Source organism: Vigna unguiculata, chromosome 4 (assembly GCF_037176805.1).
Source record: "Vigna unguiculata cultivar grain cowpea cultivar isolate G323 ecotype 2 chromosome 4, ASM3717680v1, whole genome shotgun sequence".
NCBI lineage: Eukaryota > Viridiplantae > Streptophyta > Magnoliopsida > Fabales > Fabaceae > Vigna > Vigna unguiculata.
In genome coordinates, this window is record NC_140795.1 from 6,593,346 (window position 1) to 6,620,430 (window position 27,085).

The window sequence follows — 27,085 nt, forward strand, 5'->3', positions numbered from 1 at the left end:
TATAGTTCGTTTGTGATGTCTTTCTGGTTTTGTGTGTTTGTATGGACAGGATTTCTCATTGTCCTATTAGTTAATTATTTTTTACTAAAGAAATTACGTTTTATTATATATATATATATATATATATATATATATATATATATATATATATATATATATATATATATATGTATATGTATATGTATATGTATATGTATACATATATTCTATGAGATGGAACATGGCAAATGAAAGTATATTAATTTTTTTCGTAGTGTACACCAGCACATAGAAAAATGATGCATGTATACTTATTTAGTTAGAGACATTTAGAGAGATAAAAAAAAGTGTAAAGACATCTTCAATATAAAGTATAGGTGTTTTTTTATTTTTTATTTTTAAATAAAGAGGTTTTTAAGTAGAGAAATTTAAAAAATGGCTTCTGACTTTATATTCACACTGCCTTTAAATATAATAAGCTAAAAAAGATAGAGAAAAATAATGAATATAATGAGATATTATTTTTTTGCTTGTGAATATCCGGTTATAGTTACTCTATTACATTAGTTGATCATGAATTCATTTGTTGAGAATGGGGTCATTTATTATGATACAATTCTAATTGAGTTTTACACCACATTGAATAGAAAATGGGCCTCAAAAGTATTACATCAAAAAAAAAAACTTATATTTTTATTACTTAAATTTTGAATTGGAATTAATATCTTACTTTTCTATATATAAAATGCTTCTAGTTTATTAGTGTGAATCTCTCCGATATTTTTCCAATGAAGAAAACTCAACATCTAAGATAATTTCTAACGGAAATTCTTTACATGAGTTCGTTAATATTAGGGTTAAATATGTTTTTAGTCCCTCAAGTTTTAGTGAATTTAGGAATTAGTCATTCTTCGAAACTCTATACTAATTTAGTCTTTTATCTTTAGAAATACGTGGATTTAGTTTTTTTTACCAAATTTTGTTAAGTTTATTTGACATTTTAAATGCATTTTATGATAACATTTGAGTTAACATTGAAACGAAAATGTGTCAAACAGTATAAATAATTCAAATACTATCATGAAATGCGCTTGAAACGTCAGATAAACTTAACAAAATTTAGTTAAAAGGATTAAACTCACATATTTTTAAAGATGCAGGACTAAATTGGTTAAAAGTTTTGAAAATGGACTAATTCTAAATTTTCCTAAAATTTGAGAAACCAAAAACATATTTAGCCCTTAATATTAAAAGCAATATTTTAATAAGATTTTTACAAAAATGAGTTTTGAATATCAAAAAAGTTATTTATTTAAGAAAATTACTTCTTTAAATTTGAGTAACCTGTACTTATTTCTTAATATTTTAAGAAAAGTTCTTTATAAAAGAAATTCTTTAAATTTTAAAAATCTTGAACTTATATCAAACTATTACTTTTATTCACAAAAAACTTATGGAAGAAATTCTATTTAATTTTTTTTCACATTATATAAATGTAGACCAATCTTTTGTGAATACATCACATACAAACACTATGAAAGGTTTAGAATAATCTCAACATATTTCAGCAAAAAGTTGATACAAATTTTATAAATCTAGAATTTTCCAACATTATTGAAATTTTAATGTTGTCAACCAAATTTGTATACGAATTTTATGAAAAAGTATTATAAAGTCCAATAATAATATTATCATGCATGTTAGCATATAATTATTTTACTAATATAATTTAATTGGAATTCATTTTATCATCATTATAATATACCATTAACCGTACATCATTATCTTTTATAATAACTAATGTTCACAAGCTACAATTACTCCTAAAAGTATTTGAATTGTGAATGAAATTCTAAGAGTTTATTTGTTTAGATTGTTAGTTGAACTTTTCTTTTTTAAAAGATACACTGTGAATGAAATTCTAAGAGTTAATTTGTTTATATTATCAGTGGAATTTTATTTTAGTTTTTAAAAGATACTCGTATATAGTTTATTTTAAAGAAAACTGACGCATTAAAATTCCGAGTATTACATATGAATCACTAGAAAATAAGATTTTAATAACGATTAAAATTTTTATTTAATAACAGTGTGGGAATTATTCTTATTCGAGCTATCATTGAAATTTAAATCCTCATCATTTATATGAGTAGAGTGACAAATTTTAATTATAATCATGTTGAAAATTACGCGTAAGATGATCGTTTTCATCATAACTATTGTCTTTTATGCTTTTTAATATTGCTTCTCTACCTCAAATAAATCAATCTATATTAAATAAAAATTTATTTATAACCTACAGTTTACTGCATATGGCTTCAACACCATATCAAACCGTATAATAAACTTAATCATAATGAAAGATGAATAATTAAAAATATTATAGATAAATTATGTAATGATAAAACTATTGTAAAAAAAATACACACAAAAAAATAAAATCAATCAACAATGAAGTTTATAAACTAATATAATATGTATCTCAATGTATTATAAAAGTTAATAAAAAATATATGTCGCAAAAGAAATATGTTGCTCTCTGTTTGAGGTAGTAAAGTGTTTTGGAGTTAGACAAATATGTATCCATAAAATGTTGCAAGAAATAATAATTTTACATGAGTTCATAAACAAGAAATAATTAATTTACTAATGATTTGTGAAAGAAGGTGATTTATTTGATTTCATTCTATTTCAATTATTTATGACACGCAGAGTGATTGTCCTTAATTATATTATATAGTGGTTGTACTTGCAATTTTTAATTTGTTTATAATGAAACATAAACAATAAGACATTTAATAGAAGAAAAAATTCGAACAAATATTATTTACTTAGTGTAATTAATTGATGAAGCTTTCAAAATTTATATCCGTGATAAATGCTAATAACAAGAAAACATTGACCAGGATAGAATTATATAAGCTTAATTAATATAATAGATGTATAAATATTGATTTTCATTAACAATGAACTATGATGGACTGATATTATACAATGACAAGAAAATATTATTTTTTTATGTTAATAACATTTAATACCGTTGAGTTTTTAAGGAGGAGATTCACTAGGATACAATACCAATAAAATTTAAGTACAATCACATAAAACATTAATATCACTTTCAATCCAAAACGAATTTATAGATCTCCATTTTTTATATAATGCTCTACTTTTTCATTTATACATACGATTTTAATTTAAATTCATATAATAACAATGACATATTTATCATGTTTTTAAAAATTATTGTATATTTTTCAATATACATATATTACATATCCTATAATAATACTTTTAAAATAAATATATGAACGTGTCATACATATACATATATATATATATATATATATATATATATATATATATATATATATATATGCGGAACTATATGGTAACGGGGGAGTCACGGCTCCCCCAAATTTTTTTTTTGAATTTTTTTATATATATTTATATATTTTTTAAAATTATATTTATATATTATTTATATTAAGTTTATGTAATGAAAAATAATAATAAAAGATAAAATAAAAAAATTAATGGAGACATTGATTTATAAAAGAGAGTAGGATTTTTTTTTTCTGGCTATAAGATCTTTGTACCATATAAATTAATATGAAAGTGTGTGAAGAGAAATAAATATAAAGAGATAGATTGGGAAATAGAGGTTGGGAAACACATTGATTGAGGTTGAAGTATATTTTCTTGCATGATCTCTTACATATCAAAGTTAGTATCTTATTATGATTTATGTATGTTAAATTTATATTAAAAAGATTATGATAAAAAGTAAAAAAAAAATGATTCTTTTTTTAAAGAAGGTTTGTGATAAAGATGAAAAAAAATGGATTTACGTTAACTAAACTTGAGAAATTTCATGAGAACCAAGAATTCAAGACAATCAAAAATAAATCTTTAAATTCTTAGAATTATATACAATGAATTTAAAAATTCATTAGAATGCGATTCGAGAAAAACAACCTCAAATGTGACAATACCACCAAATCAAATTGATGAGGTTATCTAAAATGGTATTCATGGTTTGATATCATGATATAATAGCGAATGATAATAATATTTTTTTGAATTCTACTATTATGTGAAGAAAAAAGATGAAGAACTTTTTTTCTAATTAAAAAAAATTATATATAACAAAACTAATTTGATATCTCTAATTTTTTGTTCAAGTTCCGCCCGCCACTATATATATATATATGTGGTATTCCATATTTATTTAAAGTACGTGGTAGAAATTGTTGTGCAATTAGAAAACTCAATCAACAACATGTAGGAATATAAGAAGTGATTGTGAATGACATGTGTATTGAAAATAATTGTTTCCTCGTAAGAAAATAATGTTATTGAATGGAATTAATGAGTCGAAGGTCCAAAATATACCTAATTGATGAGCTCATGAGGAGAATCTCTTAACCAGAAGAAAGACTAGAAATGACCCTTGTACCTTGATTTTTCTAGACTCATGTTTTGTCTTGTATTTTAGGATTGCTTTTGGACATACCATTTCTCATGTTGGGACCCCTTTTTTAGAAGATGTGAGATTTGGACTTAAGGCCCAACACCTTTCGGTGGACCAAGAGGCGATAGAAGTTATAATTTGATCTTCTACAACATAAGAAGATACACCCTTGGCGCCTCCAAGTTAGGATACTAATCCTATCTTCTACAATATGTTAAAAATTTACTAATAAAATAATTTATGTCAAAATACATCATTATTTTATTAAAAATTTATTTTTTGATTTTTTAATGTAAAATTAGCTATTAAATTATTGTAATTAATTTTATTTAAATTTTTTTTAAAATAATAAGACTAATTGGTTAAATTTTTGTTGAGACATTATTAATCTTAAATAAAATTTTATTATTTTTAGTTTTAAAAAATTTATTTAGTCTTAAATAATTGTATATGCATTTGTAAAAGAATCTATTCTTTTTATATAATTATTATATAATTAAGAATCTTAAATAGTTTATATTTTTTGAACCTATAATTTTCTTTAAAATATTTAATTCTTAAAATAAATTCAATTCATTAAGATCCAACAAATTATCATGTTTTAAAAAATTTGCAAGGTTTAAGTATTTTTTTTTTTAAAATATACAATTTAGTGACTTTAATTTTTTAACCACAAATAAAAAACCAAAAATATATTTATATTGTTCAAATCTACTTTAAATTGTGGTAATCGTTTTATTTATAATGCACATAAACTAATCAATTCTAAATCATTCTTAAATAGATTTTATAATTTTAATCTCAATCTATGATTTTTGTTTAGACATTTTTCTCTGAGACCTAAAGCGAAAAATCATATGAGTTTGTTCAATTGTGTGTCAGATTGTTTTCAATATGGTGTGTTGGCGTCTGGTTCTTCAATTATGTGCATCTAGTCCTGAAATTATGCTAAATTGTCACAAAAAAAAAATGTGAGCTACAAGTATATGCTTCCATTTTGACACTATTTGTGTACTTGTTCAAGTGACTCTCAGAATAGATAGTTCTGTAGTAGTGAAGTATATCACTATCTTGTAGAGGCAACTTCCCATTTCACAATCTTTAAGGTATGTGCTAATGTCATTCCCTGCTGATTCATGATTCTTTTTTACTGAAGTTTGTTTGCCATATTTATGATGGTATGTTGAATAACTCATGATTTATGTTGATATTATAAAGGAAAAGGTACAAAAGGGATAACTATTATTAATGGGATGATATCATATGAATGTATTATTATAAAATGCAGACCTGATACATATATATATATATATCAGTATAAATATATAAATGTATAGCCTAGTTATGTGCTGAAATTCTTTTTCATTTTGTTTATGATCTCAAACTCATGGTTATTATACTGTTACTGTAGAGATGGCAGAGTATTATTTAGTATTTACTTTAGGGAAATTATTTTAAAATGGCCTACAACTAATAAGAAAATGAGTGCAGAGATACATAGAAGTGATCTTTCTGTGATGAATTTAAGACAACCTTAATTGAACCAAAGAAGATCATGTCATTGATATATATTATATATACATTTATCTGCATTTCTATATGTATTGTTTTGTTGTTTCAATACACTATAAATCCATGCAAAAAAGATGATTGTAGACATTAATGCTTGATGAGTTTAGACAGGAAACAAAATCTAAAACTTGTATTAATTAGCTTATTTTCCCCTCCTCAAAACTATAAGTATAGGTAGAAAAGAAAGTTTACACATGAAGGCTGAAAATTATTTCTCAGACTCATTACCCAGAACTCCTACTTGCAAAACAGCAGTTTTCTGCAGTGCTTACCAGATTGGTTATCTAGTTCACTTCTCACAACTTCAGTTATCAAATCTTTGAAGATCAACCGTTCAATATCCAACACAACATTTGGAATTTCCATGTAACTGTTTGTGTAAATTGTGGGACACTGCATCAACTCTTCCCACAGAAGGCTTGTCATGTTCTCATCCTCGTTAATCGGTTTCACATTCCTATTTTTATGTTGCAACTTATCAATTTCTGTGCAAAGCTCATCCAACAGAAGCTTCCCTTTTATTTTTCTACTTGTTGGCGGATATGATCCGCACCATGGAGTAGAACTTTCCAATATCAGTTTCTGAGCTAGAATGTCACTAACAACATCAAATATTAGCTTTCTTTGCATTTTCTCAGGACTACTCGGCCCAGAAATTTTCTTGGCATTGTATTCAATGTTGAAACAGTTCTTGTTTGTCTTGATTTTCTCTAGTGCAAGGAACAACTTTGGGTTTATTGGGTGACTTGATGAATGAAAATCGTAGCAAGAGCTTGGACTGCTGAGAAGCCCTGATGCTAACAGTATTTCTGATATATATTTATGGTCAGGATCATTATAGTCTCTGAAACTGGTAAATCTCTCATCATTGGAGTCAATTTGATGGAGAATTTGAACCAAATTTTGAGTTCTCAAGTCAGTATCACTGCTGCTGAAGTTGGCTTTTGCATTGTAGGATAAAAGTGGAAGATCTTCTGAGTTCTCCTCACTGCTATCAGAAAGAGCATCATCTGTAGCAATAAATTTGAAGAAAGTCAATAATATAATATGTAACAAAACCTGTTTAGAAATGTATTTTTTCCCTTTTATGGATGATTGTGGACTGATTCAACATTCAATTCAATGTTGCTTAGAAATGAAGTTTGTAACGTACCTAAATCTCTTGTGATGTCTGATTTCTTTTTGACTGGTGAAGGTGGTTCTTCACTGTAGAAAGCAGCATCAAGAACAGACACAGGACTTGGTTGCTCCGCTGTAACTATTTTCTCAGCTTGAAAGCTTTCCTTGCTCAAATCTTCTGCTGCATTCTGATCAATGAAAAGAGAAACATTAAACCAGGTGATCTAGCTGCAAGAATTCAAAGATGGAAAGAAAATATACTTACATTTTGATCAATGTGAATGACTTCTACGCCAACTTCATGCTTAAAATCCCCCCTTTGGTTTTTGGTCTCGCTGAATTTTTGTCTATTCTGCTGTTTTCTGTTACTGCATGATTCTGATGAAGGGCTAGTTGTCGGTGAGCGCCTCTCCAAACCAAACTTCTTTTGTAGTCTTGGACTCTTGCTGGAGTTGGTGCCATTTTCCCCATCGATTACTTGAGGAACTTTTGGCGATTGCAACAATTTTGATGTTCTCATCTTGTTGTTGCTCTTATCCTTTGCTGTTTTCCTGTGAAGCTTGTCACCCACTACTCCATTTGCAGGATTAGCAGAACCAAACTTGCTGGTTTGTCTTGCAGATTTTGCTGGTTTCATGGTGAAAATTGGTGACTTACAACCCTGTGTTGAATTTCTCATCTCAGAAGTGGTGGATGCCGGCCCCTTCTGCCGAATTCTTGGGCTTTTAACCACAGAGCTTTCACTCAGACTGCTATTACTCCTATTGTCAGATAGGGAATTTGAAGCCTGGTCCCTTGTAATATCAAATGATTCTTTATATCTCTGCATAGCATCAAGAATCTGTTTAAGCGCTCTGAGATCCTTTCCAGAGTTTTTGAACTCTATATCTGCAATCCTCTTTTCAATCTCCCCGTATACAGAGAGTGATTGATTTGATGCTTTTGCTGCAGATTCACTTCTCTTTGAAGTCTGTATTTGCTGAAGATTCACTTCAGGTTCTAGGGAAAACCTTGAATACGGTGTCACATTCAGGATTGAAGCATCCCTCCTAAACTGAAGAAAACTAGACCCTTTCATTGATGCTGCAATCTGGTGTTGTTTGTACTCATCATTTGTGCTAGGTTCTGCATTTGACTCATTTTTACTGGTACAAGTTTCTGTGCAGTCTGGGAAGGTTTCAAGTCCCATCAACCTTGCTACAACACTGGATGATCTTCTAGAAGTTTCTGGTTCCTGCAGCTGCTTAATCATTGTGCCAGAGCTACCATACCCTTTCTGTAGACCCTTCAGAAGGCCAAGACATTTTGTTCCTTCATTGAAGCTTTTAATGGATCCTTCTCTGCTGTCCAAGGAAAGCCTGGGGAGTTCCTTAGCCTTAGTAGCAGATTTTAATGAATCCTGTGTGTCCCTCCCATCATACGAGAGTCTCGGTGAATCCCAAGCAACCATGTTTACATGTTTTGGCGGCTCCAAAGGCCTGGGAGAATCAACATGTTTCAAGATTCTACCTTTCTTTTCCTCTTTAGCCACAACTTTTATTGACAATCCTTGAACATCTCTATGCATTGACTCTTTCACAATGTCATAGAAATCAAGGGATTGAGGGCCTTGGTTGCCATGTTGCTTCACTGCTACTTCTGGATTTGAGTTCTCTGGAATCTTCATTGGACTTATTATTGATGGTGGTTCTATCTGAATTGCCCTGTTGAACTCGAGCGATGACATGCTAGATGAACGTGAAGACGAAGACATTGAAGTTCTTGATGACTCTGTGGAGAATTGCTGATTCTCTCCTGCAACCTTCACATTCTTTCCCTGCAAAGAAAACTTCCATTCTTAACTGTTTCTTCCAAGTTTCTGTGATGATTTAAACTTTTAGCCACTTTTCTTACCGTTGCCTTTTGAGTTGTGTTATTCACCTCTTTCACTTGGTTCCTTGTTCCACCTGAGAAAGGAATGGAATTTCAGTGGGAAGTAATTTGAATATCTTGTGAAAACTTTAATCCAAACAAAGTCTTCATTCTTAAATTCTTTCTGAATAATTCTTTCTGATAGATATATATTGGCAGGTTCAAAAGTTAAGTCTTTAAAGAAACTAACATCATCATCCCAGTTAAATACTATGTAATGATAATTATAAGCTTAATACACCTTATTTAAATGTGTATGAACCATCATGCTTGCTCAGTACCAAAAACAATCAAGCATCTTTTAAGATGGATTTGAGGTAAGTATATGGGGGCAATCATGTGCTTATTTACAGTAATGCATTTTTATAGCTGCAAATGTTTTGCATGGTAACAGTGATAAAACATTTTTTGCAGAACCATGTGCTACCTGGAAATTATAAAGTCTGCATTTGTTTGTATTTGGTAAAACTATTTGCTTTACCAGCTTCTTCGGACACATTGAAAGGAAATTTATTTCTCCATAATTATTTCAACCAAACTCTCATCTTATATTAAATGAGGAAAATGAAATAACTACTGGGAATAGTACGGCACAAATTTTGTAGAAAGAAAAACATATCTGCATCTGAGGCGCTGCTAAAGAATGAAAACTGACATTCTAAAAGCATTTAATATTTAAACATCTGAAGAAGGGTTTCATATACAATGGAAATGGTTTCTACATTCTCTTGAAACAATGATTTAATTTGGAGAATGCATCCATGATTTAATTCGGAGCCACCTCAAAGAAAATATAAACTTTTTTTTGTCTTGTAACTTTTACCAAGTTCTCATCCCATCAAAATTTAAAATAAAGCAGAACAAAAAATAACTCCTGGGAAAAAACTGTGACATTAAATCACTGACAAATAGCAAGTTGATAGGGCCAGTCCAATTTATGTTGAAAGAAAGCGATTTTACTCAATATACATGCCAATCAAACTTTGACAATTAGTCCCTTTTATTAATGTCAACCAAAAATTGCCATTTAGTCCTTTTTTAAATGTAACATCACATAATAAAAAATGTATCAAGTTAACATGAATACTATCAAAAGCATCATCAAAATGCATATGTAACAATAACAGAAATGTTGCAGATTACATTACCTTGTTGCTCTGTGAGGAACCTGTGACGGTCAAAGAGCTGAAAAAAACCACTGATGCACCCAATTTGCTTCTGCAACTCTGGGTTTTCATCCTTCAGTGATGTGAAGACCTTTTTAGACATTTTTCTGGTACCCTTCAACTTTTCAGAGTTCACAGGGCCTGATTAAGCACCATCCTCCACCCAGAAAGAATAAATTAAAGACCTTTCGTTGTGGGGTAGAAAGAATTTGGAATGTGCCAAGGAGGTGCTTCAGAAGGAGGAATTTCTAAAAAAGATGGTAAATTGATAACACCAATGCATTGACCATAACTTGCATCAAGCTGGGAGAAGACTTGGTCATGCAAATTTCATACTTTTTTGTGTGTTACACACATTACATGTGCATCATGTGCATGTGCGAAGGGAAGAGAATGTCCAAGACCTTGAATGGAGCAAAGAGAGATAGAAAGCAGAAAATTGCAGAAACTGGGTGATGTTGGGGTTTGACACAGCAGAGAAGAGAGTATATATGCTGCAAAAGCAGAACAGAAAGAACAAAAAAGAAGTAGAAACCAAGCAATTCCAAAGTGATGCAGAAAGAAGAGAGAAATTTTTGTGAGACCCAAGAAGAGATGTTTTTCTTTCTTTAAACTGAGCAGAGGAATATTTTTTTTATCTTAGTTTTCCTTTCTCCTGCAGAGGATGCAACTGTGGAGGCTGGAGAGTGTGAGAGAGAGAAATTGTGGTGTGTATATATGAAGAAGGCAAGTGTTGAAAATTTTGCCCCAAGAATAAAGAACTCACACAAACTTTTTCTTTCATTCACATTACGTAAGAGAGAGGAGAAAAAAGAGTGGAATTTGAGGTGTCAAAATCAGAGTGCATGAGACAGATAAGGCTTGTTAAAAAAATATATAAATTCTTAGAAAACTGTGTTCGTTTAATTATCATGTTAATTAATAAAAACCCAATTCTTATTGGAGATGATGTAATATCACCAAAGAGTAAAAGAAAAGTTAAATTTTAAAAATTTATTAATAATAATTATGAGTAAATTATGTAAAATATCATAACATCGCATCTAATTCAAAATTTTGAAATGACATATTTGAGCTTTTACTTATATATTAGTTAATTTTTTTTATTTTGATCCAAATTGAGATTTTTAATTTATGTTTAAATTTTTAATTTATGTTTTTCTGAGAGATGAGGTAGATCTGCTGTGGTCATTTCGTAGCACTTGTATTCAGACACAACAACGTGGGTGGGTCTGTGGATTGGGCCTTTCTCAAGGACCATGTGAAGTTTGTCAGAGAAAAACCAAAAACAATAACAAAACCAATATATATATATATATATATATATATATATATATATATATATATATATATATATATATATATATATATATTCTCATCTTTTACTTCAAACTTCAACGACTTCTAGTCATTATTACTATTATAAAATCCAAATACTGATTCTTAAATATAATTCAACTCAAATAAATACTATTTTTACCAATTATATATTATGTGAAGTATTTGTTTATTATAGCTGACCAAAAATGTTATTAAATCAATACATTTCTATGAAATAGACAATAATTTTAGGCTTCTGATTTTTTAATATAGTTTACATTTTAAACAATTATGTAAACTTTTAAAAATGTACATTATTTTATTTTGTATTGGTAGTTTCTTTATAAAAATATTAAAATAATTAATAAAAAGCAAATAGGAAGGTATAACATTATTCAATCATTTTAACCAAATTGCATTGTTTCAGTGCAGGGTTTAATGCATGAATATTGCATCTTATTTAAGTAAATTACATGCTCTTAAGCATAAACATGTGTATTTTAAGTTCAATATACACCTCCTTACTCCTTTTTCGTTGACTTTTATTATTTATAAGCCATTTTTAAAATTGTAAGTTCAATATTATTAGTTTCTTTTTATCAACTATCCCAACTGATCAATTAATTTATATATTATATTTATTTATGCCTCGTTTTTAAAGTTTAGGATAATCTTTATAACAATTACTATTTTATCAAATATGTATCAATTATGTACTTCATTTTTGTATACATTCTTGTAACTACTTCCTACAATATTTTTCATCTATTTTCACGGTTTATATAAGAAAACGCACAATAATAAATGTAATAAATATATTTGGTTACTTCAATTTCCATTCTATAATAAATGTAAGAAGTATAAGTTAATTAAATATTCGATAAAAAATTATATATATATATATATATATATATATATATATATATATATATATATATTATCTTTAGTTGTGAAAACGACATATTAATTTTATTTTCTTTAACGACGCCAACAATTTAAAGGATGGAGTATTTTATGAGAACAAAATTTTACTACATTTCTTGAATTTTATATTACAATTTTTAAAATCAAATAAAATATACTACTTAATTATTTTTTTAGTTACTGAAATTTTAGTTCATTAAAAATATAAAAAAATATATTATAGTTTCAAATTTGAAAGAAAAATATGAAATGAGCCGCTGAACGTATAGAAACTAAAATGAATTTCTTAAAACAGTTTTTATCATCTTAAATTTAGAGCTTTGGGATTAAGCCCATGTTTTTCTAAGTTTTTAAGAGATAATACAAACTAATTTTTTTAAAGTTTTGATATACCAAAAAATCACCACAAATTTAAAAGATTAAAAATATATTTAAACTATACATGTGAATGATGAAGTATAAAATTAAGTCTGACAACGAAATAAGTGAACAAATAAGAATTATAGTGATTTTACTGTAATACACTTGTTAGTGTTTCAAATCTAAATATGAATTACAATATTTATATATAGTAAAAATAAGTAACATATGAACAATAAAAATATAAAAACAAAGAAAATTTGATTATAAGTTTTTGAATTAAAGAAGATTTTTTTTTTACGTTAAAAAGGTTAACTCAATTTTGTAAAACTTAGAAAAATAATATGTAATTATAGTGATTCTATCATAATAGACTCGCTTCAAATCTAGATATGAATTGTAATATTCATATATAGTGAAAATAAGTAACGTATGAACAATAAAAATAGAAAAACAAAGAGAATCTGATTATAAGTTTTTGAATTAAGGAAGATTTCTCCCGTTAAAAAAAGTTAACTCAATCTTGTAAAACATATTGAGATTTATCGTATTCGATCTTACAAAATCGATTTGTAAAATAAAGTTTGCGAAAAACACATCGTTTTGGTCACAGGCTTTTGGTCCTTCTTGCCACTTCTGCCAGACACTATCACATGTTATTAATTTAGTGCCACATTTCCCTGTCATTCATGATCTATACATTACACTTATCTCAATTTGTAGCATTACACAATCCATCAATTTCTACGGGGGACCAGACAAACCACATCAACAACTATGCTATCAACATTATCAACATAAGACTTGTTTCTTGCCAAATTGTCTTAGAGTGTGTCGTTGAAATTTAACTAAGTAAAACCTAAATACATTTGCTTTCTCATTACTTCTATCATTTTATAGTATTTATTAAAAATTGAAAATTTTGTTTTCCTCTCTTCTCGCTTTTCAATTCCAATTTTTTCAAAATATTTATTTTAATCTTTAAGTTTTACTGAATCATCGTTAAAGTATTATTCATTTTGAACTTCAAAGTTTCATTAGACATGTCAAAAGCTACATCCTAGTCGACAAAGGAAATGAAGATTTTATATTTGTATTTTAGATTTTGGGTTAAATATGTTTTTGTTCCTAACTTAATTTTGGAATTAGTCCATTTCGAAACTTAGGAACAATTTAGTTCTTCATTTTTTAAAATATGTGAATTTAATCCTTTTAATTAAATTTTGGTAGGTTTATTTGATGTTTCATACGCATTTCATGATTGTATTTAAGTTGTTTATACTGTTTGACACATTTTTGTTTTAATGTTAAGTCAAATACTATTATGAAATGCACTTGAAATATCAACCAAAATAAACAAATTTTGATTAAAAAGACTAAATTCACATATTTTGAGAGATGAAAAACTAAATTAATTTTCGAAATGAACTAATTCCAAAATTTACTAAAAGTTAAGGTAAAAAACATATTTAACCCTTAAATTTTTTTCATTTCCTTTTGTAAAGGATCAGCAAATGAAAACTCATCTTTGAAACATTTTTTTATTTTATTAAAGTTAGTATTTGAATTTTTTTTTTCATTTTCGCATACCACATCAATATTCCAATCCTAAATCTGATAAAATAATATTGTTAGAGTTAATTACTACATCTAAAATATTGTCAAAATATTTAAATATTTTTTACCTCTGACTTTTTTAAATAATGTAATCAAAAGAATTAATTATCTTTAAGTTATTTTTTATCTCCACTTTTGTAAGATTAACAACTTATCTAAATATATTTAAAATAATAGTTTAATGAATAAGGATAATTCTTTTCTCTCTCCCTCTTCTAGGTATAAATTTAGTTTGGTGGCAATTGTGTTCTCTTTGGTAAGTTTGACTTGCAATATGTTTTGGAGATGGTAGCATGATGAAAGGTGAGAGGTATTTATGAAAGCATTTTTACCTTTCGTAACATATAATAGAGTATTATGTATAATTTCAACATTTAATTACATCCAAATCTTCATGTATCTTGTTGAGAACAGCGACTAATTTTAAATTGCCCAAGTTTTTTCTTACATTGAATTCAGACACTACTGCGTCTTACTATTTTTTTTTTCTTAAAAAAAACTAGTGCCATGAATAAAAAAAATCTACGTGATAATGTCAAAATGACACTTTTATAAGGTTCAAATGTGGGTGAATCACAATCTTAGTTGAAAGGCCATAACCTTCAAACAAATCTTAGATTGCATATATCTATATGAATTCTATAATAACCACTGAATATATGTTAAACTATTTGCAAGAGTATGGTGAGTTGAATAATTCAAATTCACTAGTTTGTAGTGTAGGGAATAATTTGAATTACAAATTAAGTGTTTCTAGTTGGCTTTTGATATATACTTCTTTGACCAATTTGAATTTTCTACTCAAACTATAGGATTATGATATTATCTTTCTTTTTTTGTCTTTAAAATATACTAATATATATATACCAATGGGCATTAATTTTTGTACTGTATGAACTGATCGGTCAATTGTATATTGTATGGATTGGTCGGTCCGCTAGAAACATCACTTGAGGTTGGATGCTCTAGAACGATTCTGAGTAGTATAATACACTAGAAGTTATAAAACATTACACCTAAAGTTATTCACTACATAATTGAGTAGCCGGTTGGCTAGCCAAATGTCGATTCGTTGACTAATATTAATCGAACCATTAATTGTTAATATTGATCGAACAATCACTGACTCTCACATTTATTATTATTAATTGTTAATACCGATTGAATCATCATGGACTTAAGACATCAAAATCTTTTTAACAAGATACACCGATCAGTAAACGAACCGAGTGAATGACAGTAGCACCAGACAGTCGACTGAAGTGAATATCTATAAAACATGACAACAAACTTTAATATTTTTTTTTAATATATTTGCATCAGTGAAAATTTAGTTAAATAACAATACTAGAATATCAATAGAGAGTTTGAATTTTCCTTTGACCTGACGAAAACCTCAAAAATTCAAACTTATATCAAGTTGAGTTCTGTTTCATATTAGATCCAAAATGAGAATAAAAAAACAAAATTATGATAACATGAAAAAGTTTGAGTGTAAAACATTATTCAATATCTCAACTTGAAAGACACCAACTTTTTATCTTCAAGATTGGATAATGAACCATACTCTTTGACTTTTTATTTGATAAATTTTTAATTACTTTAGAAGACTTCTTGCATTAAATGGCTGATATAACTTAATCTAAGGTATCAACCATACCATTAAATTGATACTTCCATTTATCTAAAAAGGATTACGCAATCCTTCAGTTGAAATTCAAAATCCTTCTTTCACATGCAGCTAATTCAGAAATTCTTCAAGTGTATCTTCTAAAACTTTTTAATATATTTTTTTCCCTACGATTTTTCTAATGGAATCAAGGACAATAATTAAAACCACATCCATCAGCAAGGTACGTTTCAAGGATCCAACCCCATTTCATGTGCACTTTACTTATTAATTTAATTATAAAATATTATTAATTACTTTCTGTTAAGAATTTATGGTCCAAAAGTTCTTGGCATAATTGTGGTCCTACGAAAGGTTAGATGCTGATTTTAATTTATATTCATGACCTCAACACTGAGCCTACAATGTGGTACTGGTACACTATCCTACGTTGGTTTTGGAAGGAGTTTTTTTATGTTGATTTATTCTCAAGAAAAATATTCATTTAATTTAATGCTAAGTGTTTCACCGTTTATTAACCGATATGGAATACTTGCATTTAAACATTCATAAATAAAGATTAAAACATAAATAAATAATTAAAATTAATGTTGTGTTTAATCACAAAAAATAAAAAGAATATTGGTTGCTATATTTTAGCAATCGAACATTTAATGAGTAGTGTATCCTCATTTGAGATAGTGAATTTGAATTTGACAGAACAAGATTTTGGAGTAAATGTAATGTAATGATGTCTTTCTATACTCCATTCTAGGATAACTTTTAGGTAAACAATTAATACCAAATTTTCTATAAATTCTCACTAATGCTTCCCTTCAGCACTCGCCACAAACTCTTTCTTTCAACATAAATGTTCCCTTACAACATCTTAGACTCGTTGGAAATAAAATGGAGTTGAACTATGTGCTGAATAACATTGTTATTTCTTGTACAATTTTGGTCGTATGATAATTTTAACTATAGTTGTAAACATAGTAGTGGTTAAAACTGGAGGTGTCAATTTAATTCATGATTCGGGCTAGTCTAGGTCAAGACGATTGTTTCAGGTTGAAGGTTGAGATGGATTGACTCAGGTCGAAGATTAAGATTGATTAGTTTGAAGTGAAGGTCGGGATAAAATAACCTAAATTGATGATTGATATTGATCAGACTGAGTTGAAGATTGAAATGGACTGGTTTGGATCGAAAGTTGAGATTTGACAGTTTGGCCCGAAGGTCGAGATGGGTCGACCCATATCATAGGTCGAAATTGGCTAATTCGGGCCAAATGTTAAGACAAACTAGTCTAGATCGAAAATCAAGATTGATTGGTCCAAACTGAAAGTCAATACAAATCAATCTGAATCAAAGGTCAAGATGAATCAGTCTGGAGAAAAGGTCAAGGCAGATCGATCTAAGCCGAAAGTCTAATAAAATATATTTTAAAAAAATCATGTTTAAAAAAAATAATTGATTGACCCTAGTTTATAAGATTTTTTTTGAACATTTTAACTCTTGAACTTTTTCAATAGGAATTTTTTTATTATGTGAGTGTTAGTTCTCAAGTGAATATTCACCAAAGTCTCACATTGAGTAATGTGAAGAAGAGAGCAGCAGAAAAGCAGAAAAGTATTATAAAAGTAAAGAGTTGATTTTAGAGTTGTCACCACAACTCAATAGGTCTCTTGGGTGTATGAGGAGCTTGGGTAATTATGTGTTATTGGAAGGTTTACAATTTTTGCCAAAAAAATTGCACTATGAAGGGTTTGCAATTTTGGTCCACAAAAATTGTATTATGAAGGGTTTGCAGTTTTTGTCCATAAAAAATTGTAAGAAGGTTTGCAATTTTTACTCGAAAAATTGCACTTGGGTGATAATACTCCTTGTTGAGTATTTGTGAATGTAGGCCTTGAGGTACTGAACCACGTTAAATTTTCTATGTATTTTTATTTACTTTTTTGCTCTTATTTATGGGTGTGCTTCAGCTTGAAGAGACTATTATTTTTAATGCGTGATTTTCCAACGGTGAATTTCCCTGATTTCGGCTTATGTGGGTCAGGACCGAAGGTTGTAAAGTAGAGCAAATTCACAAGTCTACCTCAAAGGAATTTCATAATAATGAAGTTTAGAGTAATAATTATTGTTGGATTTACTATAAATATGTTTAGTGTATCATTGACTTCTTTTATGTCTTATTGTAATTATGTGTGTTGTGAATTTTATTTTATTTTTATTACATAAAATTATTTACAAGAGTTAAATTTGATATTTTAAATAAATATATATGTTATGTATATTTTCAATCCTACACTAATTTATTATTATTGTTATTATATATCTTACTATTCATAAATATATTTAAAATTATATATTTAAAAATATTAAATATATATATATATATATATATATATATATATATATATATATATATATATATAAAACAGTTTCTTCTTTACTTATATTTAGGAGTGCTCTTTAACTTATTCATTATAGTGCCTTGAAGGTGATCCAAATTTACTCTCTTTGCCCCTACCAAGAACTCACACATAGTTAAGAATCACCACCTCCCTTTACAATCACAGGTCACAATTGTGACATTCCATTTAAATATATTAAATCTAATAAATTAAAATATCATAAAGTTATAGTAATAGAGAGCAATCAGAGGAACAATGCACATAATAGAATTCACTATTACAGTCTTCCACGAAGGTACTACAAGATGCCGGGGCATACCAAACATAATGCCATGAGCTAAACATGAATCTAAAAGTTAACTGCTTTGCAAAAGAAGCTGCTCATATAGCAAGGGATTACAAAGGCATTAGAGCCTTAAAACTGTTCCTAAGAGCCACATACAACAAGCCATCTAAACTGCACCGCTGCCACCGTCAGGTCTACCTTCAACATTTCCTCCATCTGCTCCCACCAACAAGGTGATCATCGCAAAAGAAAAAACAATACAAGAAACATACACAATTGAAAGGGTAAGCTAATGTAAAATAGTTTTAATCATAATATGACAGGCAAGTACTTGTAACATCTCCAAACATACAACACAGTAGGCATAAAATAATGTTATGGTAGACAAGCAAGACATTATGACTCAATTATCCGGATAAATATAATAAGATCGGATTCACTGGATGCTTGCGCTTGTGGTAGCCTCTTTTGCTCTGTAGAGCCATTGCCAGTGGGTTTCACCCTACCACACACAAGATTAGCCTTCAAGCATCTAAGGCCATTATCTTGGCAAAGACTAGGGTCTCCTGCAACTCTCACCACTTGGATCAGTTTGCTCTACATGAGACTCAATGATCCTTTAGAGTTTCGGGATGTGATCCTTACTTGAATCCTTATCTTAATTATATACACTACACACCACCATGAGGTCTCCCCACGAGACTCATGGAATTACACCTATCTCACACCAAATTCATGTTTCATACCATAACCACCACCTTTATCTCAAACATCCAATTCTCATGCAAGTTCTCAACCAACCAACCAAAATCCATGTGTTACTTATGCCAACATACCAGATTCAGTCCATAGGAATCAAACAACCAAGCATATTCACACACTTCAGGTTTTAAAATGGGTAATTAAACCAATCACGCAAACCACCAATCAAACAGGAAAGAAAACAGAACTAAAGCACCCCTCTGTAGCAGCCTCGCTCAAGCTAAGTGCCTTCGCTCTGGCGAGGGAGGTTGGCTCGCTTAAGCCGTAGGCTCTCGCTTAGGCGAGTCTGCAAACAGTGGCCCTGGGAGATTTCACAAATTCTCGCTTAGGCAAGACCTTCTTGCCTGAGCGAGACGGGGTGTTGCTCAAAACGCGAGCCTCTGTTATTCTTGCCTAGGCGAGACGAGCTCGCTTGGGCGAGAATATTAGTTCTCCCCCACTGTTCCACGCATGCAACGCCAGAAATAGTCCAACCAAGCATTATAGTTCAATCACACACGAGCACAAGCATTTCCAAATCATTTTTATGCATAAAACAACAGTTAAACAAGCAGCATGCTCAAAACACACGAGAACATAGCTTCCCTTACCTTTTTAGATGCTAGCAAAGGCAACAAGTCCGCAACTAAAGAGCACCACAACTCCAAGAACTAAAGCAGTGAGCTGAAACAAGAAAACCAAGGCAACCAGGGTATGAGATTTAACCCTAACTAGACCAACATACTTAAACGGTGTAAAGAGGAGGAAAATAGACTCAAAATCCTAAGGTTCAACTTACTTGGAGGTGGGATGGGTTTCGTTAGCTCGGAGACGGAAGATTATTGTGCCCTAACAGAGCACCTTGCTGGAGATATGAGAGGGTGAGGAAGGAACTGTTTCTGAAAAGGAGACAAGTGAAAATGAGAAGGCTGGACAGGGTATTGGGGTCCTATAGTTGGGCTGCCCTTGGACCTACGAGAAGGATCAGACCCATACACATATAAACTAAAAAAAAATGGGGCTTACAACAATATCAAAATTATGTTAATATTGTCATCAATGTCTGAAAATGACAAGATACACAAAATTGAAAACGACTAAAAAATGAATATATTTTATTTTATTTTAAGAAAAAAGTTAAAAATTTATTTCCTCTTTCAAAATATATATATATATATATATATATATATATATATATATAGTCTATTTTTCTTATCAAACAACCATTGTTTTCCTTATATTTCTTATTTATGTATTTTTCCTACTTCTTTATGCAATCCCTTAATTTGTTTTTACCTCTATCAAACAGAAGCATTAACCAAAGTTCTTCCATTGGTTTTAGAATCATTTCGCATGAAAAGTTTTATTGATTTTCAAAAAATAGTTATTAATTTAAAACAAAAGAAAATTAAAATTTTATTTTTGTTATTATTATTATTTTATAATGTATTTACTAATAAATATTAATAGAGCGAGAGAGTAGTATAACAAAACAAGAAACTCAGTTTTTTATAAAATTAAAAGTATTAGTGTTTTTCCATTCAAATAATTTTAAAAATTTGTAATTAGTAAATTTATCCCACAATACACTTAATAACAAATAAACTTATCAATCGTTTTCCTTACTATAAAACTAAATGGGAGGTTGATTCTCTCAAAATTCAACAATTATTCACCTATTTAAAATCCAAATTATTTATTTATTCTAAAATGGATATGCCTCTTGTCTTTATTTTTGTCTTTATAGAAAAAATTATTAATATGCACATAGATTATATAATAGTAAATTAAGCATTCTGGCTTAAAAAAAGTAGCTGCAGCAGCTTAGAATAATATTCGGCTCAAATGCATAAAAGTCTTTGCTTCGAAATTCGCGAAAGCACCCTATATCTTTTCATTTTACAACGATCTCTGATTGCAAAGGATATAAAAATGAAAAACGTGATTTTTTTTAAACATCACGTGTATTTATTTTTTTCACTATAATGTAAGTGCCCATTAAGCAGAAGAGGGTTTTTTTATAATGGAATAGTAAAAACAATGTGTTTATGTGTTATTTTCTTATAATAAAATAAAGTTATTATTATTATAATTTATGATATACGGATACAATACGATAGATACGACATGAATCTGATACGTCGATATATTTGTTTTGAAAATAATAGAACATGATACATGATATATGAATATTGAAAAGTGTATAATAATTCTTAAAAACATAATAAATATATGATTAATGTTAGGTGAATCCAATTTATATCATTTGTATTAAATATTGTCAAAATAAAAAATTACAAATTATTATCATCATAAAAATACTAAAATTTTATATATTAGATATTTAATTGATAAGTATTTCTAGAGTATCGAATACGGATACATGTTGAAGATGGATACGTGACTCAAATTGAAGTATCAGTGCATCATAAACTATAATTATAAAATCTATAGAAGTAAATATAAATCATTTTATAATTTCATTATATATAGTTATTTTTATTTTAAAAAATAGTTAAATTTAAAAAATGTTCAAATTAAAAAAATAATTAAATGTAAGAACAGTTTCTTAAAAAATAAAATGATAAAGTAATTATTTTAATTTAAAAGAAATGATTATTTAAAGGGTAAAAGTAAAAAACAAAATGTGTGAGAATCATTTTTATATAATAGTACAGATACTACATTGAAATATTTAAAGTTTGAATTCAATTGTCCACTTGACAATAAATATTTTTTTTATTGGATGTAATGTTTTATCATTTGAAGACAATTTAAATACACGACGAAAAATGGTATAATAGTTTTATGGTTATGGTTCACTGAGATTTAGCCTTATCATTTTGATAAATGAGATGAAAAAATCCAATGTTATTGTTATGGCTTACTGATATTTAGCCTTATATTTTTATAAATGAAAAAGAAATACAATGATTTAATTAGCACTTTGTGAAATATGTTTGGAATCCAAGTTTTGTTAAAAAAAAAAAGTTTATCATTTTCATCTAATGATGTTTTTATAGTGTAGAGAGTGCAAATTAATTAAAGTTAAACTAAATTTATATTATTATAAAATATAGAATAATTTAACGACATTTTTTTAACTCTATATGCAAAAAAGAAAAATTCTTGCATTTTGAATTTGATTAAGTTAATATAATATAATAAAGAATATGCTACTCCTATATATAATTAGATTTATTTTTCTCTTTATCTTTGTGTATTTATAATCTTCTAATTTCTTTCCCAATGTTTGTCCTAATTATAAAAAAAATGTAAATTACACTAATCATTTTAAAGTTTTATAAAATCTTTTTAAAGACTTAATGACTCAATAATTATTATGACTATGATCGAGATTCTACATCAATTATATATATATATATATATATATATATATATATATATATATATATATATATATATATATATATATAAATGGGTTAAATATATTTTTGGTCTTTTAACTTTCAGTGAATTTTAGAATTAGTCAATTTCGAAACTTTGGATCAATTTAGTCTTTCATCTCTCGGAATGCATGGATTTAGTCTTTTTAATCAAATTTTATTAAATTTATTTGACATTTCAAATGCGTTTCAGAATAGTAATTGACTTAACATTAAAGCCAACATGTATCAAACAGTATAAACAACTCAAATACAATTCTGAAATGCATACGAAACATAAAATAAACTAACAAAATTTGATTAAAAGGACAAAATCCGCGTATTTCGAAAGATGAAGGATTAAATTGATCCAAAATTTCGAAATAGACTAATTCCAAAATTCACTGAAAGTTAAGGGACAAAAACATATTTAACCCTATATAAATAAATAAAAAAGTTGATACAAATCTCATCTTATAACTTATATATCTGTTTTGTAAAATTGATTTAAACTTAATTTTTTTTTTATCATGGTAGCTTATGTAATTATCTTATAAATAAATTTATTGTTTATGGGAAATGTATGCTGTGGTAGCAAGAGGTGGCAATAGTTGTAGTCATTATGATACATAATTGATGACCCCATGGCATGGAGACAATAATGGTCCCCTAAAATCTTTTAACTATGCTCATATTTCAGTTATAAATGCTACCAAATTAATGTTATGTCTTCAACACTTTTGGCATAATATGCATTCATATTATATGCTTTCATATGGACATTTGAATTGTTTTGTCTGAATCACAACCAGGCATGAAAGGGATCCATGTCATAGCAAATACCATCATTAAAGTTAATGAATAGTGATTAGTGTTGTGTCATATATCAACCTCTTTCAATTATATTCTACTTAATAATGGTTAGATAGGAAGCACAAATAAACTTGAAATGATGGGGAAACATATGTTTTATGTCAAAATTTCACATAAAAAAAATCCAAAAGAAAGGCTAATTACTAAAAACAACGTATAATACAAAAAGACTTGCGAAAAGTTATCATGAAACTAAATAAAATGTTTAACTTTATTTTATTTAGTTTAGTATTTTTAGAAATTAGAAAAATAATTTTCTTAAAGGATATCGAGTGCAAATATATGAATCCATTCCTTAAGATTTATTTTTGAATGTTTTTCCTTTCTTTTTCGTTTTATCTTTCAGTAAATGGAATTATGTTAATTTGCTGCGGGCCGAGACAAAAGAGAGAGAGAGAAAAGGGGAGTAGCAATGTGGAAGCAGCATCCCAGAGTACAATCGAATGTTTTCTTTGTTTTTGAAGGAAAAAAAAAATATCTGCCTTGTGTTTTTTTATTAGTTCAATTTTCATAAAGAACTTTTCTCTAATTAAATAATTTTGACACAAAATTAAAATTTGTTTGTTTTTAAAATTTTGATACATTTTTTTCTCTAAATTTTAAAAATGAATGAATATAGTATTTTGATCCTAGTATGTTAGATTTTTTTAATGTGTCAAACGTTTTTTATTTTAACATTTGACACGTTCTCGCTTCAATATCAAATGAAAAACGTGTTTGACATGTTAAGAAAATTTAATGTAATTGAGTTACAAGAATCAAATTCATTCATTTTTAAAGTTTGAATACAAAAAATATATCAAAGTTTCGGATAAAAACGAATTTCAATTTCGTTTCAATGTTCAGGACTGAAAACATTTTTCTTTTTTAATTTCTACAAAATGAGTAACTTCTACTTTTAGCACGCGTAGTTTTTTTTTTTTCTTTTTCTTTTGGTTACTTTAAAGTTTGAAATAAATAAAATTTGGGTTCCTAATATTTATTTTTAAATTAGAAAAGTAACAATTGTTTCAAATTTTTTGAAAAAAAACTAGATAAATCAACATAATATCCTATCTTTCAGAATGATTAGCAAACTCCCTTTAATAAGAATTAGCTCCTTTAATAGTAAAATTGGCTCCCTTTAATTTATAAGTATTAAATCCATTCATTTTTAAAATTTGAGTACAAAAAACTATCAAAGTTTTAGATAAAAAAGAATTTTAATTTCGTGTCAATGTTCAGAACTAAAAACATTTTTTTTTTAATTTCTACAAAATGAGTAAGTTCTACTTTTAACACGCATAGTTTCTTTTTTCTTTTTAGTTACTTTAAAGTTTGAAATAAATAAAATTTGTGTTCCTAATATTTATTTTAAAATTAAAAAAGTAACAATTGTTTCAAATTTTTTGAAAAGGAACTAGATAAATCAACATAATATCATGTCTTCCAAAATGATTAGCTAACTCCCTTTAATAAAATATAGTAAAAGTGTGATATTTTACCAACACATAAGAATTAGCTCCCTCTAATAATAAAATTAGCTCCCTTTAATTAAAGTTTGTTATTTTATAACCATCACATAAGAAAATTATATATTACTGATTATCAGTATATTTCGATAATAGTAAAAGTCTGTCAATAAATTGTGTTTACCAACATGCTATAAACAAGTACAAATCCATTGGTAAAGTTTATTGACGGATGTAGACATTTGTTGGTAAGTACCGACAACATTAATCTGCAGTAAATACTTGTCAATAATATTCGTCAATAAAATGTGTGATAGGGTCTCATTTTTCCTCTTCATCCTCCTCTTTTTTCTTGTTTATTTTTTTCCTCCTTGTCGTTAATCGATAGTTGTGCCACCACCACCAGTCTATGTCATTTCCATCCTTTTGGGTCTCATCCTCCTTTTGGTTGTCTTCCTTTTCCTCTATTTTCTCTTCCTCCACCTTCTTCTCTAGTTGAGGCCACACTAGCGATCATCAACATCACTAGCTTATGTTATCGCCATAAGTCACCCTTTTGCCTCCGCGTCACCCACCAACCACCACCACCTCCCCATCCTCTTTCTCCTCTTGCTACTCCTTTTCTTCTTCTTTTGTTCTTCTTTCTTCTTCTCACTCATCTCCCCTTAATATAATATAAAACTTCTACGGATTGGGTAAGAAATTTTCCACCCAAAGTGCCGACATCGACGAAACTACACCATCAATAACTATGATGGTAAGGTACCAACATAAATATTTGTTGGTAATTGTGATCTTTCTGACAGATTTGACAAACCATTTCATTCTAATGGTAAATTTAAATGTGAAAAAAAAATTGTCAATCAATTAGAGTTTATGGACAAATTATTGGTTTCAATAATAAACAAAATTCTTGTAATGCATACATAACATTTTTAACATTCCTAATTAAAAATATAGAACACCCCCTACCATATATTATTAGTGATTAATATTAGATAAAAAAATATTTATATAGTATTTATATTACTCTTTAAATTTTTTAAAATAAATTTTCTTAGTTTATATGGAATCAAAATATACATACATATTTATAAAAAGAAAAAAGAAAGAAAAATAAACAACTACTAACGATATCTACTGTGGCAATTGATAAACTAGAGTTTTAAAAACTTTCATACATGTATGTATATTAAATCATATATACATATTATATTCACATATTCTAATAGGTACAATTTCAATTCATGTATTTAAAAACATCATAATCAAGTGTCTAACTATCAACAAATTTGGTACATCTCTTCAGAATATTATTAACACCAAGCATTATAGACATTTGGCTCTACTTCTGGAAGACACATGCATTAAGTTAGATTCAAAGATTTGCACATGTCATACAACATTCACTAAGTTATAATCACAACAGAGGTATATTATAGGAACTCAGTCCACTCATATGACATGTTAAATCCCTATTTCCACCAAACATAATTCTTTTTTACACTATAGACTAAGTCATGAAAACAACTTTACACTCTCACACCTAATATTTTTCTTTATGTGAATCCAATATTAGTTGAGTCAAGATATCTCATACAAAATCTCAAATTTACTACACAAACTAAAAAAGATATCAAACTATCAACAATTCATATCTTTACATCTAAAAAAGATACAAAATCAACAATTTTCATCAAATATTTTCTGTATATGAAATATAAACTACTATGACCAAGTCACAACTAGAGAATTCATATTCGGACTTAAAGTACTATCATAAATAAAACTACTTTCCCATGTCTAAACTAAAAATTTGTGTGATCTAATAAAAGTGATAATTTTTCTTTACCATAACAAATAACAGGAAGTCTTCTTTA

At 28.1% G+C, this 27,085-nt stretch overlaps 1 protein-coding gene across 1 annotated transcript; it reads right to left on the reverse strand.

The window, feature by feature from the left end:
• Positions 1–5,991: 5,991 nt before the first annotated feature.
• Positions 5,992–10,943, reverse strand: LOC114182658 (protein LONGIFOLIA 1-like). The gene is made up of 5 exons (XM_028069566.2): positions 10,204–10,943; positions 9,038–9,090; positions 7,410–8,960; positions 7,179–7,332; positions 5,992–7,035 (listed from the first exon to the last, which is right to left on the reverse strand). The coding sequence occupies exons 1-5, from the start codon at positions 10,322–10,324 to the stop codon at positions 6,263–6,265; spliced, it is 2,652 nt and encodes an 883-aa protein (XP_027925367.2). The 5' UTR covers positions 10,325–10,943; the 3' UTR covers positions 5,992–6,262.
• Between the last annotated feature and the right edge of the window lie 16,142 nt (positions 10,944–27,085).

Excerpts from the sequence above, each read along its gene's own strand:
- LOC114182658 (XM_028069566.2), bottom strand. The coding sequence starts at position 10,324 with ATGTCTAAAAAGGTCTTCACATCACTGAAGGATGAAAACCCAGAGTTG. Across the intron at positions 9,091-10,203 it reads GTTCCTCACAGAGCAACAAG|GTGGAACAAGGAACCAAGTG; the intron begins GTAATGTAATCT and ends TTCCTTTCTCAG. Across the intron at positions 8,961-9,037 it reads ACACAACTCAAAAGGCAACG|GGAAAGAATGTGAAGGTTGC; the intron begins GTAAGAAAAGTG and ends TTTTCTTTGCAG.